The 25,277-nt window shown below is 43.3% G+C and overlaps 1 protein-coding gene across 1 annotated transcript in view; it reads left to right on the top strand.

The window, feature by feature from the left end:
• The window catches only part of tgfbr2b (transforming growth factor beta receptor 2b), a 33,268-nt gene extending 12,151 nt beyond the window's left edge, over positions 1-21,117 (top strand). The window contains exons 4-8 of the mRNA XM_018754745.1: positions 10,003-10,050; positions 10,303-11,075; positions 14,026-14,167; positions 18,523-18,650; positions 20,118-21,117. Of these exons, the coding sequence (XP_018610261.1) occupies positions 10,003-10,050; positions 10,303-11,075; positions 14,026-14,167; positions 18,523-18,650; positions 20,118-20,297 (1,271 nt within the window). The 3' untranslated portion in view covers positions 20,298-21,117. The remainder of the gene's footprint in view (positions 1-10,002; positions 10,051-10,302; positions 11,076-14,025; positions 14,168-18,522; positions 18,651-20,117) is intronic.
• The last annotated feature ends 4,160 nt before the right edge of the window (positions 21,118-25,277 follow it).

Raw genomic sequence — 25,277 nt, 5'->3', positions numbered from 1 at the left:
TGGAGTGGCCATGGAAAATGACTTTCGGTCAGCCTCAAAGAGGTTCTGGAGAACCATAGGGTGGCTCAGGAGGGTTCGGAGGCACTTTGCTCAAGCTGTGCTCAGCAAAAGTGGAGGAACTCTGACCTCAAATGAGGACATTGTTGGGAGGTGGAAGGTGCACTTTGAGGAACTAGTAAACCCGCGAGATATGCAAAGCAGTGGCAAAGCAATGGGGGTGGATGAGATTCATCCGGAACTGCTTACGGCCCTGGATGTTGTAGGGCTGTCATGCCTCTTCAATTTTGCATGGATCTCGGGGACAGTGCCTTTGGATTGGCGAGCTGGGGTGATGGTCCCTATCTTTAAGAAAGTGTGTGCCAGTTATTGGGGTATCACACTTCTCAGCCTCCCTGGGAAAGTCTATGCCAGAGTGCTGGAAAGGAGGCTCCAGCCAATAGTCGAACCTCAGATTGAAGAGGAACAATGCAGATTCTGTCCTGGAACAGTGGACCAGCTTTTTACCCTCTCTCAGATAATTGAGGGGGCATGGGAGTTCACTAATCCAGTCTACATACAGTATGTTTTGTGGACTTGGAGAAGGTTTACAACCATGTTTCCCGAGAAATTCTGTGGGAGGTGCTTCAGGAGTATGGGGTGCCAGGGCCACTACTGCGGGCTATTCGGTCCCTGTACACACGGAGCGAGAGCTGTGTCCGCATACTCAGCATTAAGTCAAGCCCGTTCAATGTGGGTGTTGGACTCCGCTAAGGTTGTGCTTTGTCCCCACTCCTGGTGGTTTTCATGGATAGGATATCAAGATGCAGCCAAGGTCAGGAGGGCATTCTATGTGGAGGTTGGAAAGTGATGTCTCTGCTTTTTGCGGATGATATTGTCCCTTTGGCACTGTAACATGGATGCCTCCAGCACGCACTGGAACGGTTTGTAGCCGAGTGTGAAGCAGTTGGTATGAGGATCAGCACCTTCAAGTCTGAGTCCATGGTTCTTTCACGGAAAAGGATGGCATGTCCCCTTCAGGTAAGGGGAGAAAATTTGCCCCAGGTGGAGGAGTGTAAGTATCTTGGGGTCTTGTTCACGAGTAAGGGGAGAAGGGAGCGTGAGATCGGCCGCAGACTGGGAGCAGCGGCAGCAGTAATGCTGTCGCTGTACTGAACTGTAGTGCTGAAGGGGGAGCTGAGCCATAAGGTAAAGCTCTCTATTTACCGATCAGATGTCCCTACCTTCACCTATGGTCATGAACTCTGGGTAATGACCAAAAGGATAAGATCATGGATACAAGCAGCTGAAAAGAGTTTTCTCTGCAGGGTGTTAGGGCTCACTCTCCGTGACAGGCTGAGGAGTTTGGACATCTGGGAGGAACTCAGAGTAGGGCCGCTATTCCTCCACATTGAGAGGAGCCAGTTGAGGTGGTTCATGAATCTGGTAAGGATGCCCCCTGGGCACCTCCCTTTGGAGGTATACCAAGCACGGCCAACTAGAATGAGGCCCTGAGGTAAGCCCAGGACCCACTGCAGGGATTATATCTCCCAGTTGGCCTGGGAGCGGCTAGGGATGCCCCGGGTTTTGCTGGAGGAAGTTGCGAGGGACAGGGACATCTGGGCTTTTCTACTCTCCGTATTGCCACCGTGACCCTAGAAGGACAATCAGGCAAGAAAATGGATGGATGGATGGATGACAGGTTAATACAAACAATCTTGACAGGATGCTCTAATCTCATTGGTTTTGGATTAGCTATGCCTGCTGGCACACAGAGAGGGTCACCTTTTGTCTTCAAGGCTTTTTGTCTGACCTGTGGTTTTACTGCAGTAGGCAACAGAGTCACAAAGGAACTCACAAATTAATTTATTTTGGATGTTTGTTTCCTTCAGCTTTGTGTTTTCTGTCTGCTTGCTGAAAATTATTTACCTGCATCTGAAAGATGTACCTCATTCTCATGGACAAGACTGGGAGACAGAGGGATAGGTGGACTCACTTACTGGAACTTTTAAGTACATCAAAAGGGCAAAATAGAATCATTGTTGTGGGGCAGGCAAGGGGCAAACGTTGTTCTGGGGACAACACTGGAGCTAAGGTCAATTTAGCAAAACCAAGGTCTGGAACCAAAGACATGGAGCCAGGGAATGTATCCATGTGCACTATAGCCATGTAGTCAAAGCAGTGGTTCTGAAGAGATTCCACAACCCAGTGTCTCGACCTGGTACTTTTATACCCCGCTGCTTTCATTTGGTGCAGGTGCCATCAGTTGGGCTGATGGCGTGGGTGTGACACTCATGATCCATTCTAAGTTTACTAGTGCTTTCAGAACTGTTGGAAAGTCAAGGACTGCATTCTGTGGACACCTCCAGTTTGAAACCAAGAGTAGACATAACGAGATACAGGCAACGTCACAGATTTGTCATTTAATGGAAAGGAAGGCCTATTGGTGCACCCTTTCCTCACATAAAAGGGGATAACTTGTTCCATGAAATTACCCCATTAAACAAATTCCCACTGTGAAGACTCTACATATCATTATCTATTGTGAAAAAAAATTGGTTCCCGAAGAAAAACCCTTCACCTCAAATTCTTTCTAAATAAATTATTGTTTTTTGCCTGATGATAATGATGATAATGCCACCATATTTTATAATATTTGTACAATTACTTTTAGTTTGCTTTTAATGTTATAATTTAATTAACTCATTCAATATTGATAACTACTTGTCCAGTGCAGGTAGTGAAGGTCCACAGCAATGTTCCTGTGTGCTTGTGTTTGATCCCCAATTCTGCTGCAATTGTCATGACCCACAGGGACAATACCCCTATGGGCCAGAGGAGGCGGCACTCAGTGCTACGAGCCCAGACTTATGCAACTGTTCACAATCTGGTAGTTGCTGAGGTATAAAAGGAGGAAGTGCTTAATCAGTGTTTCTGTTGTGCTCTCTTAGTGAGCATTAGTTCCCCCAGTTTGTTCCATAGGTGTTTATGGTCCAATCCTGAGTTCCTGTCCTGTCTAGTCCTGGCCCAGTGTTCCAGTCTGGTATTTTGTCATGCCTCCATGTTCCAGTCCTACTCACAGATTCACTTTTCACCTTGTGCGAATACACTGTGTGTCTCTTTGTCCTGTGTTCATAGTTTCCCCTCTACCTGGTACTTCACAGTTTGCACTGTGCGTTTATAAATACACTCTGCATGTGGACTCATTTTACTTTTTGTCTGTGTTAGGATGTAACGGCAATGTGCTTCTGTGTCGCACTTCTGTCCTGACACTACAGGAGTACTCTTGATCAAGGTACTAACCCTCAATTGATACAGTAAAAACTACCTAATTATAAATGGATAAATCCCTGTATATAGTTTAATATTGTACATTGTTCTGGATATCAGATAATTGGAATTATAACAGTATTGAATTTGCTGTTGCAGTTGTGATTCTTTTCCTGAACAGAGGCTTGTGATTGGCTAATGTGACCAGTACAAAGTATATACAGCCTAGTGCTCACATGCTTTGCAGAGTGAAAGACAAAGTAGCTGTCTTCTGGTTGTAATACCTCCTCAGTGCATGTGGGTTGATGTGCATGGAATGCTTAGGCCTGTGTCTTCATGGGCCCCAGAGCAGGGATCACATTTGCGATTGTATATACACAGAAAAGTGTTACATCATCATGAAACCAGTAATGACAAACAGAAGTGAAACTTTGCTTGTTTCAGTCAGTTAGTATATAAATTTCCGTGCACTTATGTATGCAGTGTGATGCCTCATTAATATTCATGAGTTGACTGTACAGTGCATGTGTGCTGTGAACTACAGTATAAAGTGATTTTGCGTGTCACTTACCTGGGTGTAAACTCTAGGTCAGTTCTGCTCCTTGGTATAATGGCCAAAGTGCTGATATGATAATTTAGTCACAGGTCAGAACTGGTCCTTTCATTTTCATGAGGCCCAAAAGGTATGTCGGCTCTGTTTTATGAGATTTTATAGCGCTGCAAGATGTAACTAAGCATTGGGGCTCCTAGTCCAAAAACACATTGTTGACTTTCTAGGTTTGGTGGGTGGAGGCAAAGGCAATAAATCATAAACTAAAGCTGTCATGGTTCACTGTGTTCTAACATCAAATATCTGACTTCCTTAGACAAAAGCCTGCCTGGGAGTTATGGTGCTAAGCAACTGATTCTTAAACTAGTTTTCTAAAACACATTTAATTGAAGCAGACCCTGTCCAAGCTTGTCTTTGCCCAGGGTTATTTGGAAAAAAAATTAATGTAACCTGGCCTGAGTTTTTTAAATAATCCCCCAGTGGAACCTACCTCCAGACAAAGCAGACTTCTTTTTTCTTTTTTCACCAGGAATGACTCAGTCATCTTTGCTCACAAACAAAGTATGTCTGCTGGCCTTCAGCTATTTTATAGTCTATTTTATGATCTTATGGCAGCCGGCACAGGCATACTGTTATGAAAGGAATATCCATGTCAACTTACCTTTTGTTGATAAATACAGTAGGCATGCTTATGAAACCTGATATATTGTGCTGGGTTAAAGACTAACTCCAATAACTACTAATAACTATAGGAATGTGGGAGATAAAGCAGTCAGATACATCCAGATTACTGTACTTAAGTTATTAAACACCTCTAGGCTGCGGAACAACCGAGGACAGTCGCTCAAACAGCACTCTAGCATGACATTTTAATTAGCTTGAGGTCCATAACTTTAAAATGTTTAAAAAACAGACAGTGATCCATTAGGCTGTTGGATGGTGTGGAATAATATCACTCAGTATTATACTATTTCTACATGTTTTGGGTCCTCCCACACCCCAAAAAAGAGCAAGATTATTTAAAAAAGATTCAAACAAACTGTAGATTCAGGCTCCACTGCCTCTTTGTCTGGTGTGCACACGCACACACGTAAGTTGTCCGCTTACCCACTTAAATTGCTCTTTTACTGCACTATTTTCCAGACTCTCTTCGGAGGACTTCCCTAGAGTTTGTTGATTGCATATTTGAAATGATATCATGTCTCAGTTCTGGATTACTAAGGTTTAGGAAGAAATTAATTTTTTTCTCCCCAATAATTTAGAACACATTGAGTGTGAAACTGTATAAATGTACCAGCTGCATTGTGGTGTGATTGACAGTTTCATTTGGATAGGAGGTAGTTCCCATATGTGCTGATCTCATCGGTGTGCAAGAAGAATCTACCTTTGTTGTCCACTAGAACCTAGAAATTTGTTTTTCTGCAGCAAATGTCAGGTCTGTTTATTGATCGTTTCCTATGAATTTTCTGGCTTTCTATCAGAAGTTGGGCATGTCATCGATTTTCAGAAGCTGATCAGTTGTCTGTTGAAGCAGCTTTGCATGAGCCATGCATGAACACGAATGTGTATGTCAGAGATTAATGCTCTGCAGTGTGCCATTCTGTCTTGTCCGTTCAGTTGAGCGCTGGCCTGGCTTTCCAAACAGCTGCCAGAGAAACATCCCGTTTATGGTCCCACCTCATTCTGCATTTTGGTTCCTGGTGTCATTTTCTATGTAGTATCAAAGATGTTGACTGAAATCAACTCATTGGTATTTTAGCATGTCTGTCACTGCTGTTTCACTTACTGTTGTTCTCTTTTCACTTGGTGACAGCTCTGGGTGAAGGTGCCAGTTTCTTCATTCTTGCTATTTGAGGCACTACTAGAAGGTACACGGAGTATCTGGGTATCAGTTTCACTCTTGTGTATTGAATAGAAGGAGCTTTTTATTAAACATGACTTAGCTTCTCTCATTTGAGCCAGTAGTATCTCCAAGTCTCATATTTTTAATCATACTTTTTCTTTTTACCAGGGCATAGTAAAATGAGGCAGCTTATGATAAGAAGCCTTATGATGTCCATGTTCAAAATACCAGCTGAAGGAGTTTTTTTCTTTAGTTAGGAGTCAGGTTAGACAGATGTTTTTTTTGTTTTGTTTTATTTGGATAGGGTAGATAGTGGCACTAGGGGTAGGGTTCACTTTGTTGTGTTAGTGTGCCTCACCCCTGGAGAGATGGATGTTCAATAAAGCAGATGCTTTTGCGTTCTGAATGAATTGGTGTGCCTCTGTGTAGTGGTAGTCAGTCTGCATAACCCTGTGTTGCATTCCAACTCTAGACTGACTAACATACTTGGGGGTTGGTTTGGTATCTAAATGTCATGCATGTTCTTTGTTGGTTTGTGAAGTTAGTAAGGTTTAGGGCCTGGAGTGGGTGTTGTGTGACACAGCAAGATGCACTAACACATTTTGTGGTGGGTTCATATGCTGGCTGGACATGGATTCAGTTTGGATGAATTTGTTCTTTTGCGCTATGTTGGAGCACTCTTAAGTGTCAAAGCTGATTTGATTGTGGTATCCAAATTCTATATATAACATCAGTGTACTCCAGAATGCAAGAAAGGAGGAACTCAAGACAACAATAATAGTTACAGCCACAGATTTTGTTACATCTGTTCCTAAACTGGTGGGGGCACAGTGAGTAGTGTGGCTGTCTTACATTGCCTGTGTGGTGTGAGAGGGCATGGGTTCAATCCCCCCTCACTCTGTGTGGAGTTTGCATGTTCTCCCCATGTCCATGTGGGTTTTCTCTGGGTGTTCAGGTTTCCTTCCACAGTCCAAAGACATACTGTTCAGGTTCACGCATAGTGTGTTAGTGACAAAGTGTGTTCCACTAATGTAGGTATGAGTGACCTAATGTAAGTAGTGTATCTAGCAGTATAAGTCAGCTTGGTAGATAAGATGTGTGGGCTGATAACACTACATAGAGTTTGTTGGAAGTTGCTTTGGAGAAAAGTGTCTGTTAAATGAATGAATGTAAAACTGGAATAATTTCCCCTGTGCAACTAAAGTTGTAACTTACCTGTAGTCCCTTCTGTTTGTCTGATGGGCCCAGACACAACTCCAGCAGTAGTCTGAGCTTGTCAAGGAATCCAAGTCCCATTCTTCAGGGACTCCTCAGGAACTCCAAAGCAGATACAAATCTGTGACTCTCTGAAGACAGGTATCAGATAGACAGGTTGAGACAACTTCTTCTCCAAAAATTCTTATGGACGTATAGAAAATGAAAGGAGAATCTCCTGAACAACAGTGTGGAAATTAAAGGGCTACAGAGATGTTATCCATATATGATGAAGCAGCAGGTGGGGTAGTGCTTAGAGCTACCACCTTGCACTGGAAGGACACAGGTTTGAATCCCTACTCCTGCTCCCATACCTTTGAGCAAGGTAATTGCACCAGTAAAATTACCCAGCGGTACAAATGGGTAAATCATCTCAAGATGCTTACCACTGAAAGTAGCTTAGAGAAAAACATAAGTCAAATGAATAATTAAAATACATCTAAAAATCTGTTACAGCAAAATAAGTCAAGTAAATGGCTTCAGTCGGTGTATTAATCACTCTAGGATGTGCCCTCAATGTTCTGTCATTGTGTTACCTGTGAACATTGACTGTTATGAGCTTGTACTGGAAGTTTCCTTTCTGCACCTATTGAGTTCTGTTAAGGCACTAAATGCCTTCACAGAAGTGGTGATAAACCTGCTGCATTTGGAAATGACTCCAAGAAATACTGCGTTTTATTAGCTGGTGTGGTCTATGGACACCTTCTACTTAAAAGGCTTTGCTTTCTTCAACAACTTCTGCTGAACATTGGAAAACAAAGCTCAGAAGGAATAAACAATGGACTTGGGGAAGAGCTACGTGACTTCGGGCTGCTACGCGAACTAGGCCTTGGGACCACGGTATTGCCTGAAACTGCGGCCTGGAATAGGGGGCACCAGAAACAGTGTGTGAGGCAGCAGAAGCACAGTAAGCGAGTCGGCACTTGTGCTAGGCTAAAGCACAGAACAACATGCCAACAGGTAAGACCACTTCAACTCCCACCGACCAGGTACCAAGTCTGTCTGCAGTAGACGTCAGGAAGACCCTGTCCAGAGTGAACCCACGGAAAGGTGCAGGTCCTGACAACATACCTGGCTGGGTACTCAGGGAATGTGCTGTTCAGCTTGCAGATGTATTCACAAACATCTTCAACATTTCCCTGAGCCAAGCAGTTGTCCCTCTGTGCTTCAGGAAAACCACCATCATCTCTGTGCCAAAGAAATCATCTGTGTCTTGCCTGAATGACTACTGGCTGGTTGCACTCACACCTATCATCATGAAATGCTTCGAGCAGCTAGTCATGAAACACATAAAGAGCGGTCTTCCCATCACACTGGATCCATTTCAGCATGCCTACCATTCAACAGAGGATGCCATATCTGCTACCATCCACCTTTCTCTGACCCATCTGGACAAATTGGACAACTTTGTAAGGATGCTGTTCATAGACTTCAGTTTAGCATTCAACACAATCATCCCTCAGAAATTGATAACAAAGCTGAGCCTGCTGGGTCTGACCAGCTCCCTCTGCAGCAGGATCCTGGACTTTTTGACTAGGAGACCCCAGTCCATCAGGATCAGCAGCACCACACTGAACACCGATGCCCCCCAGAGCTGTGTGCTCAGTCCACTGCTCTTTATCCTGCTGACTCATGACTGTGCTGCAAAGTACAGTTCAAATCATCAAGTTTGCTGATGACAATGCAGTTGTGGGCCTCATCAACAACAATGATGAGTCAGCATACAGAGAGGAGGTGAACCAGCTCGCAGAATGGTGTAGAGGCAACAATCTATTTCCTAATGTTGATGAGACTAAAGGGATGATTGTTGACTTCAGGAGGACCCGAGTAGACCTCTTACCACTGCACATTAACGGAACAACTTTGGAGAGAGTCAAAAGCCCCTACAGCAAATTGTAAGAACAGCTGAAAAGATCATCAGAGAGTCTCTCTACCTTCCATCGACACTTCATACTACAACCGCTGCATCCGCAAAGCCACCAGCATTGTGGATGACCCCTCTCATGGACTCTTTGCCCTTTTGCCATCTGGAAGAAGGTACAGGAGCATCCATGCCACCAGCAGCAGATTCCAACAGTTTCTTTCCTGAGGCACTCAGATTACTCAACACCCTGCTGCATCCCAACGCTCACCTGGCACAGTCAAACAGCATGACTCCATACACTACAGACTGCCTTCAGTACAGCCCTTTTTTGTTTTGTCGTGTGTATTTATTGTCCCGTACTCCTGTTCTGTGTTGCACTATGGTCTGTGGAGAAACATTTTGTTCCACTGTATACAAGCTATATAGAGGAATGACAAAAACAGCTTGAACTTGAACTTTCCACATTTCAAAACAAGCTGTTCTACATGAAGCTCAGTTTAGTTCTTGGTGTTCATAGTGGTGCTCTTCATTCACCTGAGAATAATTCAGGTGAAAATAATTAAAAGTTTTGGATATGAATCTTCCAGCCTAGAACCTGTAGCTTTTTGTCCTGCTAGACCACTTGGCTCCATTGGGTCATAATGGTGCCACCTAATATTGGTGTGAAACCAATTCATACAGTGAATTTACCTTTCTTTCCTTTGAGAAAAGATTAATCTTCCTTAGTCAGACCTGTTGTGGGCCTTGAATTTATTTTCTGAGTGTGTGTGTGTGTGTGTGTGTGTGTGTGTGTGTGTGTGTGTGAGGTGGTCCTGCAGTGGACCTGTCGTCCTCTCCAGTGTGTACCCTACCTCGCAACCTGCGCTTCTGGGTTTGGCATTGGATCACCATGACCCTGCGCTGGACATGCAGTTACTGATACTGGAAAAAACAAGGCAATGCACAGGAAAATGTCAGCGCCCATTCATGTCATTTTGTATTCTAGTAAACACAGTTTATAATTAGAGGTGGTAGCACATACTGGTAGTTTCACTCTTTCATCTTCATAAAGTGCACAGCATTTTTCAGATTTCTGTTATTCACACATAGAACAGCTTGGCCTACAGGTCTTTTCAATATGTCATGTGCACCAGCTTTTTACTTTATACAATAAATCTAATCAAATGCCTGATTAGTCCAGAAACAAGCTTAATTATTTCTGGCTAAATGTTTTCTTAACTCTTTAACTGTATTTTTCACAAACAGTGCATGGCAACACTGTGACAGTCATCAGCTCTCCCAAAAGACCAGAAGGTGAGTGAATGGTGCATCTGTGGCTGTTTTCACTGGGCTATCAGAGATTTAGGTATATTTCCATGATATTGCATGTATGCAATTGTGTGTGTCTTTTATGCCTTCATCTGTGTTTTGTGTCTTTGATGCAGTAGAGAGCTTGAGTTATGCTGACAGCTCATCAGTAAATGAAATGAAATGAACTGACTGATTTCATGTTATTCCCAGGGGTTACACTGCTTACATGTGTTGCACCTTTCTTGATTTCCCCAGAGGATGATATTGACATCCAGGTTGCCTGGGTTATTCTGGTCAGCCTGCTGCCCCTCCTTCTCCTAACAGTCCTCGTCATAACACTCTTCTATGTGTACCGGGTGTACCATCGCAGGCAGCTCAAGAGCAAAAAGTTGAGGCATAAAGACGAGCTTGACCGCAGTGACACTGGTCCCATCATGCCTGATGATGACCGTTCTGACAGCAGCTCCACCCACGCCAACAACCTGAATCACAACACAGAGCCACTGCCCATTGAGCTGGATGTACCAGTCGGCAAGGGCCGCTTCGCAGAGGTGTACAAGGCCAAACTGAAGCAGAGCTCCTCAGAGCAGTTTGAGACGGTTGCTGTAAAGATCTTCCCTGAGGAAGAATATGCCTCCTGGAAGAATGAAAAGGACATTTTTTCAGATATCAACTTGAAGCACGAGAACATTTTGCACTTCCTGACGGCAGAGACGCGCAAAGCTGAGAAGCAGTACTGGCTCGTCACGGCCTTCCATCCCAAGGGCAACTTGCAGGACTATCTCACTCGCCACATCATCAGCTGGGAGGACCTGTTGCTACTGGGCGAGTCGCTGGCCAGGGCTGTAGCCCACCTGCACAGTGACCACACACCTTGTGGACGCCCCAAGGTGCCCATTGTGCACCGGGACCTGAAGAGCTCCAACATCCTGGTCAAGAATGACTTGACCTGCTGCTTGTGCGACTTTGGCCTGGGTCTGCGCCTGGACAATTCTTTGTCCGTTGATGACCTTGCCAACAGTGGACAGGTGAAACATTTTCTATACCAAAAATCCCTCGCTGTCTTTTCTTGCTTAGTTTTCAACATTTATTTAAGGCTTCATAAACACCCTTGATTCATAATCCTTATTTTCAGATAATTTTCACATTTCAGAATTTTTAAATACTCTGCGAGGGGGCGCAGTGGTGCAGTGGGTTGGACCGGGTCCTGCTCTCTGGTGGGTCTGGGGTTCGAGTCCTGCTTGGGGTGCCTTGCAGTGGACTGGTGTCCCGTCCTGGGTGTGTCCCCTCCGGCCTTACGCCCTGTGTTGCCGGGTAGGCTCCGGTTCCCTGGGACAAGCGGTTCAGAAAATGTGTGTGTGTGTGTGTGTGTGTAAATACTCTGCGATATTTTGCCTTATCAGAATATGTATCCCAAAGAATTTTATTCCATCTGATATATGAGGTTAGCTTGAACAGTGGAAAGGAACTGCTGTGGAGAAAAAGCAAAATCCAAAGAAACTGAACAGTCACAAACACAAAGTCAGGAGACAGGCAGTAAGACCCAAGTGCGGGATCTCTCATTTTAAACTGAAGGGCAAGGATGGTCAAGCAACCGAGGAGCAAGCGTTGTTCTTGGGGCAAGTCCGAGTTTGTCGTCGTAGGTCAGAGCTGTGGTTGAAGCCAAGAGTGACTGGAGCTGGGGCAGGGAAACAGGGCTAGGATAAGGAGGCAGGAACACAGGGCAGGGAGTCGAAAGAGTCAAGGTTACGGGTTACAAACGCTGAGTGGATGGTTGTCTCATTGAGATCCCGCAACCTGGGAACGGTAGTGTGGCTTCCTTTATACTTGCCCCAGGTGCATTCGGCTGGGGTGTGGTCGACGGCGTGACATAAACTGAATGCAAAAATAAAAATGTTACAGAAAAAACTCTCATGAACTGTAATATATCCAGCCTGATTTGTTTTATTGACCAAGTGTGGTCATTAGATACATTACCCACAGAGTGACAAAGAAAATTTTCAGGACATTAACATTTCTATACTTGATTTTTGGAAATATGAAAATTTATACACATTTTCTATATACAAAAGTACATTTGGAATTTGCAAATTCATGGAAGTTTGTGACCATACAACTCATTCATTGTGATGCTGAAATTCCTCATCCAGTGATGAGACAACAATCAGAGCTGTTCCCAAAGAGAGTGCATTGTGTTTGCCAGTTCTCGTTCAAACACCTTCAGTAAACACTGAAAATGTAGCACTGGTTCAGTTGTTGGAGTTTGAGTGACTTTTTTTTCCTGCTTTTAGTCTTGTAAAAAAGAAAAAAAGGTGATATTGTATGGGTGGGGAAAAGCTAAAATTTATCCATTTAAAGTAATAACTTTTTTCAGTTTATGCATTGCCACACTAAAAAGGATGTGTGATAACAAATTCCATTTGTAAATGAAGAAATGAGAGTGTTTTGTTGACATTAAGTATTAGCCACACTCACTCAGTCAATCGTCCATTATCGGTAGCCACTTGCTGAGGTCCCAGGGAGTCACAGCAATCCAGAGTCTGTCCCAGAAGCACAGTGCACTGGGTGAGCAGGGTATACCCTGGACAGAATACCAGGCTACCCCAGGGTAGCCACACACACCAACATGGGAACTCGAACTCTAGACCAACAGTTGAGAGGGATCTGCGCTACCACTACTTTATACCTCCCCCCTTGCAGTGAGATATGCTTAAACAGGACTTATGCATTAATTTCTTGTCTATGAGCTTTCATTTAGCTGTCAAATAATGCAGTCAATGAAGGGGGTGCGGGGGTGCGGTGGCGCAGTGGGTTGGACCACAGTCCTACTCTCTGGTGGGTCTGGGGTTCGAGTCCTGCTTGGGGTGCCTTGCGACGGACTGGCGTCCCGTTCTGGGTGTGTCCCCTCCCCCTCCAGCCTTACGCCCTGTGTTACCGGGTTGGCTCCGGTTCCCCCGTGACCCCGTATGGGACGAGCGGTTCTGAAAATGTGTGTGTGTGTGTGTGTGTGTGTGTGTGTGTGTGTGTGTGTGTGTGTGTGTAATGCAGTCAACAACTTTAATATCTCGTTCACGCTGATCATAGTGCTGTACCAACATGTTGAGTTGAGATGTTCTGTCAGTTCGGCAGCCCTTTCCAGCTGGGAATGGCTAAGCTGTGAGCAATAGTGTGGTAACGGAGGCTCACATGCCTAGATGAGTGAGTCACCTAGTCACTGCTGTTTCTGCATTTCAACCACATGGGAAATTCACCTAGCTTCACTAGTGGCATAATGGCCCAGCGAATAGCGCTGGGATAGTATGAGAGGATGTGGGTTCAATTCCTCCTCAGTCTGTATGGAGTTTGCATGTTCTTCCTGTGCCTGCATGGATTTTCTCCCACAGTTGAAAGACATTCTGTTTAGGTGAATTTGTGACTCTTGAAATCACCTGTAGTGTGTGTGTGACTGGCAGAAAATGTGTTTCACTGGTGTATGGTTGAGTGATTCACTATACTTAGTGTATCTAGCATTGTGGATGGACAAGGTCTTGTACATCGTGTGCGCAAAGATTTCCCATGAAGCCCTTGCTCACAAGGGATCATAGCTGATGGGTGATGGGCTCTTGTATATCATTTCTCTGGTTTAGAGCCTCATTCGGAGAACTATGTAGAGGCAACACTTTAAAAAAAACTCAAACTTACTACAGCTTAATTCCTTTAGTTCCTCAAGGGTACATAAATAGACACTTTTATCAGTATGCTTGTTTCATATTTGCATGATTGTACTCATGAGTTCCTTTCTTTGGCATGCCAAACTCGGAGCCCAGAGGAGAAGTGTAGAATATAAGCTGGCTTTTCATAGCCAGTGCATACCTGTGTGTATATTTGTGGGTAAAACCGTAAAACCGAAGTTCTATTTTAATAGTTTGTTTTTGAAATCTGTCAAAGCAGTACCTGGATTTTGATTCTTAGGTGGTAATAATTATAATATCTCAACAGGTGGGCACAGCCAGGTATATGGCTCCAGAGGTCCTGGAGTCCAGAATCAATTTGGAGAACATAGAGTCCTTCAAGCAGACTGATGTCTACTCCATGGCCCTTGTGTTGTGGGAAATTACATCAAGATGTAATGCCATTGGCGGTAAGTATGCTATAGGATCGCATCTTCAAATGGTCTGTCCACAGCATATGGAATAATGGAGTCTAGCCAAGGAAAAATGATGGTGAGGGTGACAAATTTGATTTGTGACAAAATGATTTAATCTTAAATTGCATAAAACATAGATTTGAATCTATGAATTTGAACCTGATTTTTCTCATATCGGCTCAAACTTTCAAAAAGGTAACCACAAAAACACTGTGTAAAAGACCATATTTGTGTTATGAAAAAGGTTGACAAACTGTTTCATTTATTCACATTAAATATACAGCTTCAAAGGTTTCAATTTTTTTCACTTACAAGTTCGTTTGTTTTTAGTATTGTTACTAATTTTCAATGTAACTTCAGTGTGTCTGCAGTTATGGGCTAAATAGACCGTGTTAAGGGTAATGATGTGCAGAGTAGCTGACCGGGTCTGACAGAGTAATAGTAGCAACCAAGATCCATGTACCATCAATTAAAGGCTTTCGAATTTCTGTCAAGGAATATGAATATATGCATGTATTGCATGCCAGCAACTATCGCTTCATATTCCACTCTTTCTGTTTGGATGCTAATTAGTTCTGGTTAATTTACCAGCAACTATAAAATTTTAATAATAATAATTCAATAATAAACATTTTTACCTTAATCTCACAATCTATATGCTTATGATGCACTATTTTACATTCATTTTTCAGTTTCTTTACACTTTTCTGCACACCAGAACATTCACGATTTTGCTTGCCAGCCATGATAAAATAAGTAACTTGTATCACAAACTAAATGTTCTGAAATAAGATGTTTTGTAAATAAAATGTAATCGCCAAGAGACACACTGATTGAGACAATAAGGAATATGGTGCCTTCCAGGAGTGTGGCCAGCTGATGTTATCGCACAGCAGATGGAGCAGTTGGCATTTAACGTTACAATCAAATGTTGATGCTCAAAAATAATAAAGTTGAAGGGATGACCGCCGTGAGTGAAAGTTGTCGTAAGTCTCATATGTCCTAAGTCATTGATTATCTGTAATACCATTTAGAAGTCAACTGTGTCATATAAAGTGTTATTTTTAAGTATTGGTATTCATAAGCTTAAAGCCCAGTTTTTTCGAGGACCAAAGGCTCAGGTTTCACTCTACCCACACTGGGATCATTTTGGGAGGGGATGCAGCTGCAGAAGCAAATCCTCCTTCAGGAACGTGTGGAAATTTTGGCAGACAGACTGGAGAGATTGAAATTTAATGCCTTGCAGACAAAGAAGCAGAGGGAGATCCCAACTATTAGAAAGAAGTGGTATTTTTAATCTGGTCTGTCCACCAGAATGGGGTCTCCAAATATTCATGACATGAGGAGCAACACACTTAAAAAGCAAGGAAATTGAAAACATGTGAAGACAAATTGTTCATGCTTTGTTTGATCTGCTAAAATGCCATGTTGCCATGCCTTGCAGAGGAAACGATCAATATAAATTAAGTGATCCTCAGTGTGGAAACAGGAGTATTTACTCCCAGTATATGTTTGAATCTGAGTGAAACCCTGAACACTCATGTATTGCACTCAACTGTCCTTCCAGGCCCTCCAAACCATTTAAACACTGCTGTGTATGTCCTGATGCCCCAGCTCTTGTTTCCCTAATGCCTTAGCTAGCTGTGGCTTGTGACAACAGTCCAAGGCATGGCCAAAGTCCCAGGCTTTAGAGTTGGGGGAGGGGGTGCAGGCACTAGAAATGCTCAGGTTTCAAATAGCATGGGAGGAGGAGGTATCTGTGGGTCAGCCCGTAGATAGCCTCATTATACCTCCATAATCTCGTTTCCTCTCCTAGCTCACTGAAGAATTTAATGTTGGACTTTGTTTGCATTGGTTTTTCTCATTTCCTTAATTTTCAGCTTTTCCTGATCTCTTCAGCAGAGTAATGCGTACACCCGGAATTACAGGCTTGCGTATGATGTGTGGTAGGGGCACAGATGTGTCCTCTTTCATAGCAGCAGGCTCCCCCTGCTGGAGGGGAGGCCTGAAGCAGCTGGACTCCAGATGTCACAGATCGTCACTCTTAGCTTTTACAATCTGTAGGACATGAATGTGTGGTAGAAAAACATGGGTAGTAACCTTCATAACTTTCATTTATGCAGATCAGAAGCAACTGCTGTGAGGGAGGGGAACTTGAAAATTTTGCATTTTGCAAATACAATTACAAATGCCTGAATGTCTGCACCTATTCAGTAATATATCCTTTTAAGTGTTTTCTGAAGTATGGCTGATATGCAAAGCCAGTTTGTGTGGGCTAAAAGGTATAACATAGCTATTTACGGTTTTGTTGTGCTCTGGAAACTGATACATGATGTATTTACTTGAAACAAGAACCCATTTAGCTCTCTTCCCGCTCAAGAATATTTTTCTCCAAGATCAGCAGAGATCCTAAACAGTAAAAAAGGCTATAACATTTTTCGTTGCTGACAAAGACCTTCTGGCTGATAGACTTTATCCCCCCATGTTATAGTAAATTGTTTTAAAATAGCAAAATCACATTATAAAATTTTAGTATTTAGAGACAACATAACCTTATCGGTCATCCATCGTCAACAATCACTTGTCCTAAGGGGGGTTGCAGGGAGCTGGAGCTTTCCCCAGCAACATAGGACACAAGGCTTTAGGGGGAGGGGACACACCCAGGACAGGATGCCAATTTGTCGCAAGGCACCCTAAGAAGGGCTCGAACCTCAGACCCGCCACATAGCGAGCACCGGCTGAACCTGCCGCATCATCATGCCCCCAATACCTTATCAGTGACTGTATTTATTCTAATGAGTAAAAATCAAATCCTCAATATTTTTACAATGTTAAAAATGCAAATGTGCAGGGTAAACATACTGTAGATTGTTTGTACTGCGGATCAATGCCCACCCTAAATGGAAAGGAAATATAAAAAAACAGCCCCGTGTGAGTTTATGGGTTCTGACATAAGTCTTTGATTATGTAAGAAAGGAGATTTTGTTTGTAAATGAAAATTATTGTGTGGTGCAAATCCCTTCAAATGTAGATGTGCTTTTGTGTTCCAAAAAGATCTTATATTCCTGAATAAATAATAGCTAAAAGGTGGGTGCCTTTTGCAAATAAATACGTGAAATATAATTGTCAAAAACAGGAAGTATGAGCTCCTGCAGTGAACTCTTCTATTGGTCGCTTCACAGCCCCCACTTCCTGTTTGGGCCAGCAAGCAGCCTTGCCATTTCCTGTGGGCCCAGCACACGAGGCGGGACTGGATTTCCCCATACGGCATTCTCACAACATTGTTACAGCTCTGACAATGTAAAGCATGTTACAGCTAACCTGCACCATTTTTTCCCAGCTACACTTTTTTAAACTGATTTTTAAACTTTTTCCCTAATCTCCACTTGTAGGTTCATACTTCACACTTAGTTATCTGCCCAGTGTAAATGTGGGCTGTGGTGGTGAGGACTGCATGTCTGTTTTGTACTGGCTAATCCTATCCCAGAAATAGCCTTGTTAATTCGGTAGATGGTTCAGCTCACCAGCACTTGTCTGTACATGCTTGGATGGGAAGCCTTTAGTGCAAAGACGAAGAGAAAACTTGCCACTTGGAATCATTAAAAGGGTGACCTGTAAATTCAACCTGCAAGTGATGAATTTTGAATACTTTATGTGGTTTATATTATCTGCCAATTTTTATTCAATAACAGGACTGAGTTTTAGTGATGCAAAAGTAAAAAAAAAATCTGTTGGGGGAAAAACCAGTATAGATCCCGTTGGATGCCTTCCGTAATTCTGTACCTAATATGCTGGACTGAGAGTGTTCTGACTGGCGGAGTCCGGGGCCGGGGTGACTGTGCTCACTGCCCCTCCAGCAGTCTGGTCCCTACTTCTTAGCCACCTGGGTGAATTTTTGGAAAGGGGGACAGGAAGGGGGAAGGGAAGGATGCAAGCCGGGAAGGATGCAAGCCGGGAAGGAGCGGTGGTAGTTCATGAATAGTGGAGGAAATCTGGGGGGCTGAGGAATGGACAAATATATAATTCTTATTTATTGTAAAGCATTTTAAAAAGCTTCTTACAAAGACATACGTAGATTGATTACTTCAGATTTTCAGAGTTCAGTTGTATGGACGTGTCTGCAATGTTAGCATACAGGTGCTATATAAAATAAAAAATTATTATTATTATTATTATAAGAAAACACTAACAAGGCCATTTTCATAATTACTGTAATAACTCGTATTGCTCAAAACCCTCTGTCGTCAGCTATTAGTCTACTGAGTAATATCTTAGGTGGTTTATAATTTATGGGATGAGCATTTGCTGATCAGTTTAAGCTTGACGGAATGTGTCTTTATGATATGCAGAGGTTAAAGACTACGATCAGCCATTCGGCTCCAAGGTGAGGGAACACCCCTGCGTGGAGAGCATGAAGGATAACGTCCTGCGAGACAGAGGCCGCCCAGAGATCCCCAACTACTGGCTAAATCATCAGGTATTACCTCAGCACTTATACGCACATACATCTAAACCAGGGTTCTCCAACCTTTTTGTGAGTGAGAGCTCCCTGAAGGGATAAAATAGTCTAGAGGGCTACTTGTTTGATATACTCAAAAAATATCTAATTTTTTATAAATATAAGAAATAGAAACACAATGGTGCTTTTGTAACCTTCAATTAACAACATTATGTCAAAGGGATAATGAAATATCTTGATATCCTGGCATAGAAAATGTTAATGATTTCTCACAAGGTGTTTTAATATTTTTTATTTAACAATCAATCCTGGAAAATATTCCAAGAAAATTTATTGAAATATGTACATTTATAATTTTTTCTTTCACATTGCACTGAACACATTGCTCTAGGCCTACAGACTCATCACACTGGATGGAAAACCATTTGCACGAACCTAATCTTTCTCCAGTTGCTTCGTTACGTTCGCTGACATAGCTGTGACTCCTCTTGTGATTGTGTTCGCCCTGAGTTGAACATCGGAGAGTACGGACATGATTTCATCTCCATTCTTATGATCTTTAAACTGCGTGTTCGCTATCACAGTCATTTCACCATCAATTTCACCATCCGAGAACGATTTTTTGTGTTTTGGCAAAAAATGTGCAACCCTGAATGAAGCTTCGGTTGCAGCCTGTGACTTCTTAGCGGGTCTGGTAAAAAATGATTGCTGCCTGCTTAATTTTGCTTTCAACTCGTTAACTTTTTCTTTTCCAAGTGATGTACCTGGTGGATAACTGCTATTGAAGGTCTTGTGGATTGTGGTGAAATGTCTCTCAGCGTTGTGCCTCTTGGCTACCGCGATGCCAGCCGGGCCCCACAGATGAGGCATACACTTTTGCCTTTGACATTTGTGAAGAGAAATTCTGTCTCCCACTCCCTGTTAAAGTAATAAGTCCTTTTCTTTTGTGCAGGACCTGGTGCACCACCAGCCATAATTAATCCTTTGTTGTTTTTTTTTTGTTATAGTTGATTTCACCTTGTTTATGTTGTCAGCTTGCTACCGCCTGAACTCACAGAATAGCCTACGAGAAACGTACGCTACGTACAGTAACAATAATATGCGTAAACTTCTAAATATTTAAATTTTTTAAATGATGATTTTATATGATGTTTAAACGTTATATGAAATATTAACATAACACTTTGTCATTTTTTTGTAAGTATAATAAAAAAACTAAAATCAATAATTAAAATTGAGCCTATTTATAGAACATGCTTGGCAGGCGACTCACAGACTACATGCGGGCTTCCAGGTGCCCGCGGGCACCATGTTGGAGACCACTGATCTAAACACTCATACATGCACACAAAAAGACACGCACAGCAGAGACAGATAAAAATACATACTGTGTAGCTTCACTGTCACATGAAGTGATCTTGTAATTCTGATCCAGATGATTCGGTGATGCTGGCTGACCTGATCACTTTTACCACCCATCCACAGGGAATTCAAGTGGTTTGTGCCACCATCACCGAGTGCTGGGACCATGACCCTGAGGCCCGTCTCACTGCACAGTGTGTGGCTGAACGCTTCAATAACATGGAACACCTGGATAAGCTTTCAGGTTGGACCGGTTCTGAGGAGAAGATCCCAGAGGGATGCTTGATGAACAATGGAAAGTAGACCTGTAGCAGGGGGAACAAATGTTTTATAGCAACTACACAGCAGTCACGCCTAGACTCTTGGACTCCTTCCTGGAGCACCTGTTACCTGGGAGATTGGAGAGTGACCGGACCTCTTATTGTCTTTGGGCTAGAGGTTTGAAGAAGAACAAAACATGAAAAAACTGGAAGACATATTTTGTGTTTTTGGGGGGTCCCATTACCCAAAAGCCATAGCTGGATTGACAAAATATAAGCTTTATAACCAATGACATTTGCACTTTCTCAGAATTTCTATTCATACCAAAAAATGCTATATTCTTGATAAGATTATATTCATTTATTATCATTTGGAAAGTTATGATGATTTACTCCCATCTGCTAGCAACAATGACACAAGCAGACAATATCTGTAACACTAATGATAGTCTAAGTGTGCTTTTACAAGGGTCTGTCTGACCATTTCATACAAATTGAAACAGGTGATTTTATAAGGCAACAAACCCTGGAATTGTTTTACAGGGGAAGTGTGTGGCAAAAAAGGGACAAACCAGATTCCATTTTTTTGCAGAGGACAAGCACAAGATGAATAAATATCTTGAACAAAATTTTAAAGCTGTGTGATCAAAGTAGCACGGTAAGAGGAATACAAAGTTGTTTGCCAAAAAGTTGAAAGCACTTGTCCGTGAAATGGCCTGAGCAGGACTTTATCGTGTTGACCGAAACATGCCGCTCCAGTGTTACAGCAACGAGATGAGAGAAATGCATCCTGCCTCTTTAAATATTTGTTTAAACTTCTATAAGTAAATATTGCATAACATGATTAAAACATTTGATTTTTACTTTGTGTGATGTTTCACTCTATACCTGCTGTGCAGTTACTTTTGAGTTTTTAGCTATTGTTCCTTTGGGCAGTATTTTTTGATTCATAATCAGGCCTTTTCTCTACATATTTATGGCCCATTGCGATTAATTCAATTGCTGCATATTGAAGTTTTACATAATAATGAACTTAATATTTACCAGATGGCACCACAATTCACAGTTTTTAAAATTATCTCACTGGGCACCCGGTAACCATTCTTAATTAAAGTATTACCTGTCATGATTATTTGTTTTCTTCAGGCTCACAGGCCAACAATTTCAGCATCTGATACATACTTGCCTGCAAAATGGTATTATCCAGACAAATAATGCATTCATCATTTTACTTATTTATAAATATGTTTTCTACAGCAGTTTGTTGCAAATTAGTACAAGTTTATGACAGCAGCATTCGCCTTTTGATTTGTAATTACACCACAGTACTATAATTGCATGTGTCACATCATGCCCACTATCCACCTTGATATTTATATCATTGTGTGTGAAAACATTTTCTTTTTGTGTATTTAGTTTTCAATAGCTCCAGCCTTTCCGATGTCATATGAAGATCAGCTTTATGGCACAATCTCAACATTTGACCTCAACATGAGCATGTTGGATTGTGTTGTAAGATGGTTTTTGTTTCCCAAATCAAAAAATTTATTAATCTGGATTAATTATACTGTAGGGGGATGCAGTGGCACAGTGGGTTTGGCTGAGTCCTGCTCTCTGGTGTGTCTGGGGTTTGAGGGGTGGGGTGGGCTTGGGGTGCCCAGTGACTGTCTTGCATCCCGTTCTGGGTGTATCCCCTCCCCCTCCAGCCTTGCTCCCTGTGTTGCCGGGTTAGGCTCCGGTTCTCCGTGGTCCCGCTTGGGACAAGCAGTTTCACTGTAATTACACTGTCAGTAATCTCCTCCTGGCGGGGGTGCGGTGGTGCAGTGGTGCAGGGGGTTGGACCAGGTCCTGCTCTCCGGTGGGTCTGCGGTTCGAGTCCCACTTGGGATGCCTTGCGATGGACTGGTGTCCCTTCCTGGGTATGTCCCCTCCCCCTCCAGCCTTATGCCCTCTGTTGCTGGGTTAGGCTCTAGTTCCCTGTGACCCTCTATGGGACAAGTGGGTCAGAAAGTGCATGTGTGTGTGTGTAATCTCCTCCTAGACTTGAGCTGTTTCAAAGGGACCAGCTCTTCCTGCAGGCTCTGAAGCCTACAAATGCCAGTAAATAATGAATTGGGTAATATGCCTTGTCAAACATCCCAGCTTATAGAGGCAAAACTTTACAAAACGATTAACTGCAAACTTGGACCACACACACACACTTTCTGAACCACTTGTCCCATATGAGGTCGTGGGGAACCGGAGCCTACCCGGCAACACAGGGCGTAGGGCCGGAGGGGGAGGGGACATACCCAGGACGGGACGCCAGTCCGTCGCAAGGCACCCCAAGCGGGACTCGAACCCCAGACCCATGGAGAGCAGAACCCAGCCCAACCCACTGCGCTACCGCACCCCCTCAAACCTGGACCAGCTTGCACAAACAGCACTTTCCAGGAAAATGCATTGGGACAATGAAAGCATTTGTTCCTTAGAAGGTGATATTCCTCATTTGCTAGCAGAAGATGAGGAAACAGTCAGTTTTTAGAATGCCAGTCAGCCAAATATATATTTTGGTCAGACACCTCGTCTCAAAATGAGAATACTAGAGTAGAATGCATCCATTTCATGTTCATTGCAGGTCAGTTTTTTAGATGATCTGGAATGGGTAATGGTCAGTATATTTACAATTTTAAAACCTTGCAAATAAAACATTGTAAAGCCAGCCTTTGAACAATCAAAACATTTAGGTAGCTTTAACTGCCTTTTTCTCTACTTCCCATGCTATAAGATAGTATCTGGTATCCTTTCCAATTTTCTCCATCTTTGTAACTTTTTGATTAAATTTGATCAGATCTTTTGGTCAGTTCTAGTACTATATGAATGGAGCCTAAGAGAGAAAAAGTCAGTACTTTTGCTTTTATGTCTATTTAATGTTATTAAATTCCATATGTGTGGAATATAATGTAGGTATCGGGGTGCAGATCTTATGATACTCTTGTAGGCTGTTACTAGAGTCTTGATCAGGCCAGCAACAAAAAGCTAATTGAAGAACATGAGGAGATGTGCTAAATTCATTGGCCATTGTCAGCTTTCAGTTACAGTCAAGCATAATCACATTCTTAACTGCAAACTGTGTGCACCGCTTCACACTTTTACTTTGGAGTCTGAAAGCCACAATAACCTGACAACCCTGAAGGGGAAAGCAAAACATCACTCAAGCTGCTCTCAGCAAGGGTAAGTTTTGCTGATTTTAACTGGATATAAACTTAGTGGAGATTTGTCAAGAGAATTGCTGAAAGCATGGGATGTTAGGACTTCTTAGCTAAGGCACCTCTTCCATATTGTGTGAAAGGCTGATAGCACTTCAGATCTTTAAATGGGCACTGGGGGACGTCTTACATTTATTCATTTAGCTGACGCTTTTCTCTAAAGCGATTTATAATGTTAAGGTTACAGTTATTATTACAAGTTTACAATTATTTACCCATTTATACAGCTGGGTAATTTCACTGGAGCGATATAGGGTATGTACCTTGCTCAAGGGTACTACAGCCAGAGATGGACCTTTGGATCCAGAGGCAGTAGCTCTAATCACTACGTTACCAGCTGTCCCACACTAGCTGTCCCCATGTCTTACAACTATAGAACCATCATTATTCTTATTCTTCCTGGTAATGTCTATGTCAGATGCTACAGAGGATCTACAATTTTTGAGCCTCACATTTAGGAGAAACAATATGGATTTCCTTCTGAGTACAGGACAGCGGAAACATTACTCCTGCTCAAATACTGAAAGGGTCGTGGACATTTGCAAACATAGTCTACATGGACTTGGGAGTATCGGACACCACTTGGACATGCCATTATTTCCCTGTGTCTGCAAAACAAGGGTTGTGTCTGCATCTTCGGCATTACATCAGACTTATTCAAAATTGAATTTCTCCAAGTGGGTGTCTTGCCTCCTCTTCTCTGGTATCCATGAACAGGAATTCAAAGCACAGTCAGAACATCCATCCATCTTCTGTCCCGCTTGTCCTAAAAGGGTCAGGGTGGCAGCAGGGAGAGCAGAAAGGCCTAGCCGTCCCTATCCCCCACAACTTCCTCCAGTTCAACCCGCGGGATCCCCAGCCGTTCCCAGGCCAACTGTGAAATATAATCCCTCCAGTGGGTCCTGGGCCGACCTTGGGGCCTCGTCCCACTTGGCCGTGCCTGGTATACCTTCAAAGGGAGGCACCCAGGGAGCATCCTTATCAGATGCCCGAACCACCTCAACTGGCTCCTCTCAATGTGAAGGAGCAGCGGCTCTACTCTGAGTTCCTCCCGGATATCCAAACTCCTCACCCTGTCACGGAGAGTGAGTCCCAGTACCCTGCTGAGAAAACTCATTTCGGTCACTTGTATCTGTGATCTTATTCTTTCGGTCATCACCCAGAGCTGATGACCATAGGTGAGGGTAGGGACGTAGATCGACCGGTAACTGGAGAGCTTCGCCTTATGGCTCAGCATTACTGCTGCCACTGCTCCCAGTCTGTGGCCGATCTCACGCTCCCTTCTTCCCTCAGTCGTGAACAAGGCCCCAAAATACTTGAACTCCTCCACCTGGGGCAAAAACTCTCCCCTTACCTGGAGGGGGCATACCATCCTTTTCCGTGAGAGAACCACGGACTCAGACTCTGAGGTGTTGATCCTCATCCCCACCGCTTCACACTCGGCTGCACACCGTTCCAGTGCATGCTGGAGGCAGCCATGTGACGGTGCCAAAAGGACAACATCATCCGCAAAAAGCAGGGACGTCACCTTCCGACTCCCACACAGAATGCCCTTCTGGCCTCGACTGCACCTTGATATCCTGTCCATGAAAACCACAAACAGGAGTGGAGACAAGGCACAACCTTGGCGGAGTCCAACGCCCACACTGAACAAGCCTGACTTAATGCCGAGTATGCGGACACAGCTTTCGCTCCGTATGTACAAGGACCGAATGGTCCACAGTAGTGGCCCCAGCACCCCATACTCCCGAAGCACCTCCCACAGAATTTCCCAG

The sequence above is a fragment of the Scleropages formosus genome, chromosome 8 (genome assembly GCF_900964775.1).
Source record: "Scleropages formosus chromosome 8, fSclFor1.1, whole genome shotgun sequence".
NCBI lineage: Eukaryota > Metazoa > Chordata > Actinopteri > Osteoglossiformes > Osteoglossidae > Scleropages > Scleropages formosus.
Note: the sequence above shows the minus strand (reverse complement) of the source record. Positions and strands in the feature narration are given on the sequence as shown.